General features: G+C 49.0%; 1 protein-coding gene across 1 annotated transcript in view; it reads left to right on the top strand.

Annotated features, from left to right (window-relative positions):
* The window catches only part of NGEF (neuronal guanine nucleotide exchange factor), a 145806-nt gene that overhangs the window by 87804 nt on the left and 49668 nt on the right, over nt 1-8334 (top strand). Inside the window, exons 4-5 of the mRNA XM_011952022.1 lie at nt 112-254; nt 6690-6988. Of these exons, the coding sequence (XP_011807412.1) occupies nt 112-254; nt 6690-6988 (442 nt within the window). The remainder of the gene's footprint in view (nt 1-111; nt 255-6689; nt 6989-8334) is intronic.

Raw genomic sequence — 8334 nt, 5'->3', positions numbered from 1 at the left:
CCCGGGTAAGGTCCGGCTGGCCAGCAGCCGCCTGTGCGCACGCCCCTCGCGAGCCAGCCGAGGTGAATCCTCGCTTAAAAATAACCAGCTCCTGTCCTCCCTCTCTGGCAGCGAGTCGTCCTCCACCCCGGGAAATGGGGCCACGCCCGAGGAGTGGCCGGCCCTGGCCGACAGCCCCACCACGCTCACCGAGGCCCTGCGGATGATCCACCCCATTCCCGCCGACTCCTGGAGAAACCTCATTGAACAAATAGGTGGGTGTCTTCGCCGTAGCCGGGCTTTATTTGGGAAACGCGGGTCCCTGGAGGACTCTGAGGGTCCTCCTGCTCATGGGATGCCGATGTGTTTCATACGAAGGAATGCGTCTGACATGGGTAAGGAAAGCTTTTGACATGTTTGGCTCTAAATGGTTCCGCAGGCAAAACTGCTGCATTTTAATAGCGCTGCACAAGGGGGCTTTAGCAAACATTTCTGTCCTGCTCTCTGCGGAGACGTCTAAAATTTACCCAGCTCTTGTCTGGTGGGAGGCCTCTCTGACCCCTTATCATTTCTGCCAGAAAGAAGGGGTGAAGCAGCGCTGCTGAGCTGTGTAGCGGGGAGGACTCCACTATCCCCCATCAGGGAAGACCTGGGAGCCAAACTGGCTGCTGGGAGCAGAGTTGGGCTAGAGGGGGCGGTGTGTGAAGCGGGTGGAGGGGTTCTGGGAAAAGCCGGGTGCGATTCAAGAGGAGGAGGCGGTGGCCAACTTTGCACAGGGGAAGGAAAGGTGAAGCAGGGAGGAAGCAAGAGCCCCAGAGGCCCTTGGCTTAGGAAGGGAAGCCTCTCCAGGAATACAGCCGGGAAGGGAAGCCGAGGCTCAGCCTGTGTGGTCCAACTGCTACATAACTGCACCTGAAGCGCTGTGAATAGGAAAAAATGGATTCAAGTAGTGACCCAAGAACTTTAATACTTGCATTAAAAAAAATCACTAGTGACATCAAGCTAGTTCTCATGTCGTCAAGAGAGGCACCCGTGAATGAATAATATAGGTTCCCTTACTCTGAAAATGGTTCCGGCTGCTTAGAAAGTCTTTTGGTTCTTCATTGTTGTCAGAGTAGCTGACAGTCTATCTGTTAAATAAAAATTCTAGGTTTGGAAAATTTCTTCACTAAATGTATAATTACTGTCCTCCAGTCCCAAATGCTTGGACAGACACGATGTGTCTCCAGTGGGGAAGTGGAGCTTCTATCGCCACAGGAGACCCCGTGCTTGGGAGTCCTTTCCCGGGCAGCCCACTCTTCCCTAGCAGGGATCTTTCTAAACTGAGCCCAGAGAGGAGCTGAGCCCTTGCGAAGCTGAGGGGGTGGAGCGCACACTGCATGCTGTTAAGCCGCACTGACTCCAGGAATTTTGTTCCCAGTGGGCCCCCTCCACGTGTCAGGCTGGGTGGTGGTGCTGGTGCTGGTGGTGGCTTTTCCTTTTGTTTGCTGGGGGAATGGAGAGGGGCTGATCTGAAACTGCTGCCAATTAGAAAATCCTTATTTTAAAACAAAGGCCCCTGACAACCCCTTTCTCCCAGCTCTGCCACACTGCCACATCTGACTTAGCATACACTGTAGACTTTGATCTCCACCCTCTTGAAAGGGCTCCTCTTCTGCTAAGATCAGTGTCATGACCAGGAAGAACATCCAGGTTGGGGAGGAGATCGTGCCTCCCTTCTGCACTATGGGTGTGTGGAGCTGTCTTTCTTGGAGACGGCTGAACCTGCTGGGCTGGTGGCAGAAGTCCGAAGCTGGCAGGCAGGGTCCCGAGCTCTAGTGCCTGGTCACTTGGGGAGTCGCTGTGCTCAACTGGGAAGCAGCAGGGCCTCTGATGTTCCTCCCGCTACCTCCTGCAGGTGTCTGCTGCTGTCATGGTGAATGTCTTTTCCTGGCTCCTGGGCCTGACCCATAGTAGCTCAACAGATGTGTTGATTGACAGCCCAGGGCTGTCCCTGCCCTCTTCTCACCTCTGTCATAGACTTGAGGTCTGTGCTAAACAGATCCCTGCAACAGCCTAGCTGCCTTCAGCTCTGTGAGTTCAGCAATTATTTGCCAGGTGTTAGGAAAGGACGGCAGCTTCCTAAAGCTGATTAACGGGGAAGAAAAGTGGGAGTCTTCAGTTCCACTTGGAGGTAATTCCAAGTGCAAACCTTTACAGGTAAAGTTTATTTCCATTTAAAGTTGTGCCCACTAAATGTACAATATATAAAATAGGAAAGCATGATCTATTGATAGTACGTTGACTACAGAAATTTAATATGTTAGTATAGTTTCTCAGGTAAAGAAAACTTACTCGTTTTGTAATCTGATTTTAAGGCAAATAAAAATGAAAGGTTATGAGAAATGGTTACACACTGTATCAGGTAACTGTCTAACACCATAACTCCAGAAACATTGGTGTCTAAATTTGTATTCTAAATACCCCAGAAAAAAGTATAAAGTTTTAAGAAGACTCTAAGGTTACTTGTATTGACAGTCTTTGGCTGCAGGTAACAATATCTAACAAAAAGTGATCTTAAACAACAAAAGTGTCCCATCTCAGTTAATGAGTCCAAAGATAGGAAGTTCCGGAGTTGGTTCATTCAGCCAAGCAGTCACCTGGCTGCTTGCCTCCTCCAGGTGGGCCTTATGTTACAAGATGGCTGCCATAGCTCCAGGCATCACATCCTCAGGGAGCCATGTGTGAAACAGGAAGGGCAGTTTGTCTTCAAGTGTCTGTGGGGGAGGGACAGCTTTTTGACAAGCCTTTAGAAGATGTGCCCTTACTCTCCTTGGCCAGTATCTTAATCAGTTCCAGTTGCTGTAACAAGATACCATATACAGAATGGCTTATAAATAACAGAAGCTTATTTCTCACGGTTCTGGGGGCTGGGAAGTCCAAGATCATGGTGCCAACAGATTCAGCATCTGCTGAGGGCTGGCTCTCTCTGCTTCAAAAATGGTGCCTTCTTTGGTGCATCCTCACAGGACGGAAGGAGCCAGGCAGCTCCCTTCCACCGCTTTTTAAAAATTTATTTATTTATTTATTTTGGGGACAGAGCCTTGCTCTGCCACCGAACTGGAGTACAGTAACGCAATCTCAGCTCACTACAGCCTCCCCCTCCTGGGTTCAAGCGATTCTCCTACCTCAGCTTCCTGAGTAGCTGGGATTATAGGCACCTGCCAATACACCCAGCTAATTTTTGTATTTTTAGTAAAGATGGGGTTTCACCATGTTGGCCAGGCTGGTCTCAAACTCCTGACCTCATGATCCACCCACCTCAGCCTCCCAACGTGCTGGAATTACAGGCATGAGCCACTCTGCCTGGCCCTATCCACCTCTTTTATAATGGGAGGGCATGAATCCCTCTCACAGAGGCAGTGCCCTCATGTCTTAGTCACTTTCCAAAGGCTCCACCTCTTAAAACTCTCACACTGGGTATTAGGTTCCAACGTATGAATCTAGAGGGACACCAGCACTCACACCACTGCAGCCAGGCTATGCCTCGTGCCTGTGTCTAACCCACCACTGGCAAGGGGCAAGGAACTATCCTGGTAGGTTTTTGCTCTTTGGCCGAGGCTGGTGTGAAGTGGCACAATCTTGGTTCATTGCAACCTCCGCCCCCTGGATTCAAGTGATTCTCCTGCCTCAGCCTCCCGAGTAGCTGGGATTACAGACGCCTGCCACCACACCTGGCTGATTTTTGTATTTTTAGTAGAGATAGGATTTCTCCATGTTGCCCAGGCTGGTCTCGAACTCCTGACCTCAAGTGATCTGCCCGCCTTGGCCTCCCAAAGTGCTAGGATTACAGGTGTAGAGCCATGGCCCCCGGCCTTATGGTAGGTTTTGATCAGTCAACCTTCACTCACTTCTCCGAGCACAGATTGGGTCAGCACCCAAACAGAAGCCCTCCCCTTACAACCGGGCAGAGGGGCGCGAGGGGGTACAGGAGAGGCAGTCAACAGCGTCTGCCATGGGGTGACTTCAGAACTATTATTTTCAACCCAGCTACCCACAATGCTGATATTTTTGTCTTTGTTCAGCATATGTATCACAGTGAGATGTTCAAGATAGTATTCACCCATGATTTACCGACTATAGCACACATAAGACATATTTTTGAGCCTTCAAAAATATGCCAAGTGAGACACTTTTATGAAGCTTGGAAACTGTTTTTTTTGTTTGTTTGTTTGTTTGTTTGAGACGAAGTTTCGCTGTTTTGCTCAGGCTAGTGTGAAGTGGTACGATCTTGGCCCACTGCAACCTCCACCGCCTGGGTTCAAGCTATTCTCCTGCCATAGCCTCCTGAGTAGCTGGGATTATAGGTGCCTGCCACCACACCCGGCTAATTTTTGTGTTTTTACTAGAGACGGAGTTTTGCCATGTTAGCCAGGCTGGTCTCGAACTCCTGACTTCAAGTGATCCATCCGCCTCAGCCTCCCAAAGTGCTAGAATCGCAGGCGTGAACCACCACACCCAGCCTTGGAAACCGCATTTTTAAAAGGTGTTCAACAAGTGGTTGACTACCTACTATGTAGGAGACACTGCACTATGAACTGAAAAGTGAATCCAAGTCAACCCGTGAAACCTGGTTTCTTTAAACCTCTGTAACCGCAGCGTCAGAATCACAGGATGGTGATGGCCTGACATCGCAATAGTCGGCCTACCTTAGGCTCATTATGGAACGGATGTGGGTGGTGATGTCAGACCTGTCTTTAGAGATCTTCAGTCAGGGTTGCATTTAGCTTAGAGTTGGATTTTCTTTTTTATTCCTTTGTCGAATCAACTCCATGTTGTATCCGGCTGGGTTGCATCATTGGCAAAGCACGGGCTTTTAGCTTGCTGAAGTGGATGCTCTGGTTACCTTGGCAGAGAGGCTTTGTAATTTGGAATTACAGACCCTGGAAACTAAGTCATTTAATTCATAGGGCCGCCTCATTAGGTTCCTGTTCATAAATATAATTTCTCCAGCCTCATTCAGGATTTTGAAGGTGGTCTGTTTTTCTTTTCTTCCTTTTTCTACAGTTTAGATATGTTTAAAGAAGGAATAATAGCTAACAGTTGTACTGCGTTGTGAGAGCAAGTGCTTATCAAGTGCTATATTCATCCTTATTGCAACTTTCTGGGAATCATCTTTGTCTCATAGTTGCACATATCGAGGGGCCTCGGCCACTGTCCCAAGGACCAGACCAGGACATCCTGATACCCACGAGGCCTCCACCTGGGTGCCTGGGTACATCTCGATGCTCACCACCCCGACGCCACCCTCAGCCAGACCCCCATCGGCTCCAGTGGGGCCTCTGGTCTCTGCTGCCTCACTGGTCACCTGAATGTTATGCATGGCCCGGGGCCTGTCCTGTATCTTGTAACTGTCCCCAAATCAGGCACTTGGCTTCATCCCCTTCCCAGTCCTTCAGTGCAGGCCTCCATCCTGGCTCTCCCAGGGAGCTGCTGCAGCCCGTTTCTCCCAGTCTATGCTTCTGAAATGTAGACAGGACCAGGCACAGGGGTTCAGATCTAATCCAGCACCATGGGAGGCTGAGGGGAGAGGTATTCAAGACCAGGAACTAAGGCTTGAGGCCAGAAATTCAAGACCAGCCTGGGTAACATAGCAAGTCCTCATCTCTACCAAAAAATAAAAAAGAGGAAAAAACTAGCTGGCCGTGGTGGCAAACACCTGTCGTCCTAGCTACTCAGGAGACTGAGGCAGGAGAATCACTGGAGCCCAGGAGATGGAGCCTGCAGTAAGCTATGATTGCACTACTGCGCTCCAGCCTGGGTGACAGAGTGAGGCCCGATCTCAAAATAAATAAATTTTAAAACAATAACATGTAGAACAGAGTGTTTTTGCTCTGTCTAGCCCTTGCCCTTGGGCTAGACTCCTGCCTCTGTGGCACTGTGGACAAGACCCTGGGGTCTGACCTCTTTCCTCCCAGCCTGCAGCAGGCAGGATTACCCCTCACCGTCCCACCCAGCCGTGGCAACCCCCCACCCTGACATGGCTGCCTGTGCAGAGAGGAAGTCCCTGTGTCCCAAGGCCAGGACGTCGGAAATGGGGTTATCCCTTTGGAGGTGCTCCATTTGCGCTGATTCAGCTGCACCCCCAAATCTACCTGAGAGACTGGAAAGCATTCATTGCAAGTACAGTTGGTCAGTGAAGTCTGCAGCTATGAAAGCAAAAAGGGAATGTTTCCCTTTTTAAATCATAAGATTGATAAAACACTGATTTTTCCTTCAAAATGAGAATTTACAGCTACCCCCACTGCACAAATGAATATTCCTGAGTTTGAATATTGAAGCATTTAGGGCTGCGGAAATTACCCTGCTGGGATAATGAGACACGGTTGGGACATTCCCATCAGCTTGGTGGTGGACACATCAGGTTCTAGGTTCTTGTTTGCCAGGTGTGTGCGGGGAAAGCATGTATTGGATTTTGAGTCCATTCGGGCATTTCTGTATGTGTTGGGAAAAAACATAAGCATGCTGGTCTTTCCCAAAAAATGAAGACGATGGCAGTGTATCCGGTGGCCTGGAGCCTGCCGCTGAGACAGGTGCAGGGCTGGCTTGCACTGTGTATTCCTGGACACAGCAGCCACCCTTGATAAGAACATGAAGCCTTGACTTAGGGATTTAGAATGATTGTCATCTGAGATCTTTTCCTTTTCTTTTTTACAACTCTTTGATTTCAGGGCTCCTGTATCAGGAATACCGAGATAAATCGACTCTCCAAGAAATTGAAACCAGGAGGCAACAGGATGCAGAAATAGAAGACAATACCAATGGGTCCCTGGCCAGTGAGGACACCCCAGAGGAGGAAGAGGAGGAGGAGGAGGAGGAGCCGGCCAGCCCACCAGAGAGGAAGGCTCTGCCCCAGATCTGCCTGCTCAGTAACCCTCACTCAAGGTTCAACCTCTGGCAGGATCTCCCCGAGATCCGGAGCAGCGGGGTGCTTGAGATCCTACAGCCTGAGGAGATTAAGCTGCAAGAGGTAACAAGCGCCAAGGGGTGGGGGCTCCCCCACAGCACACAAGGGTGGCCCTCACTGCTGGGGGTGAGGCTTCCTCTAGGGGGTGAGGTGCCCTAGCTGGTTCACCAGAGGAATCGCCGACAGGGTTGTCCATCTAGAACGTGTAGAAAAATAAACATGGTTTTACAGGCAGCAAGAGACACCCAGTTACCTTCTAGGATAGCTAACCCCCAATATTGAGCATCTGAAGCATTGTTTTCTGATCGCAGTTTTTCCACCCTTCGTTATTGTCGTTGCATATTTCCGTCACGCATGAATACCACGGCACTAGGCAATGCTGAGCTCACTGTGACTGTGCCATAGCTGCAGTGATCTGTGGTTGACGGAGGTCTGCCATATCTCTTTGCGTTCACGATCTTATCCCACCACTTTCTTTTGGGGCTGTCTGAACTTTGGATGAATGGGGTCTCTGAAGGAGGTCCCTCAGCTTGCCCACCTGCTCCTGAAATGCTGCACAAATCTGGGATTCATGTCTCTGGCGCCTTCGTTTGATGGTTCAGGTGGACTTCAGTGACTGTCAATTAGGCTGAAGCGAAATCGTTGAGTTGCATGATGGTTTGTTGCTAGCAGGGAGAAATAATCAATTAAAAACAGTAACAAATGAATAAGAAATTTAAGTGTTTGTTTTAGCGGAACAAAGATCATTTGAGTATTAAGGGAAAATTTGTGGTATAGAGAAACAAGCATATGGTCAGGAGTAAACAGGAAGAATGGTGGAGAGAAATTGTGAATATACAAGTTCGTGTTAATTGTGAAATTTAAAAAGTGGGCACAGAAGGGAAAAACGAAAGAAGAGATTTGGTTTTTATAAGCACTTGGTCCACCTAGTTTCATCATCTGTGTCCTCTTCCGCTCCGTCTCACCCCCACTACACTCACCTGCATTTCTAAGCACACTCACATGCTTGTCCAAGCTCGTCCTTGTGCTTGTTTCTTGTGGCAGCTGTGGCTCCAAAAGTCCTGCCTTTCCCTACCCCCTGATTACTCCTGTGCTAGATTCTACAGAAACATTTGCTCTTGTTTATTTAAAACATGAAACAGTAGCCTATACACACAATTAATGACCAAAACTGTGAATTGTTCCTGACCAGCATCATATACCTGAGACTTGGGTTTTACAGTGAATTGAGTTGCTACTAGGGAAGGCTTGATAAAAGTGGATTTTTGAAGGGCCACCTAGGCTTCACCTGGGTGTCGTGCCCAGTAGAGTATGGAAAATGTTTAGACTTTGGCATCCTTCCTAACTTGTGAGCAGTGATTTGTAAATGGCTACATCGATTTTTTGTTTGTTTGTTTGTTTGTTTGTTT

The sequence above is a fragment of the Colobus angolensis genome, unplaced genomic scaffold, assembly GCF_000951035.1.
Source record: "Colobus angolensis palliatus isolate OR3802 unplaced genomic scaffold, Cang.pa_1.0 Scaffold33, whole genome shotgun sequence".
Classification (NCBI taxonomy): Eukaryota; Metazoa; Chordata; class Mammalia; order Primates; family Cercopithecidae; genus Colobus; species Colobus angolensis.
This window is presented reverse-complemented; position numbering and strand designations above follow the sequence as displayed.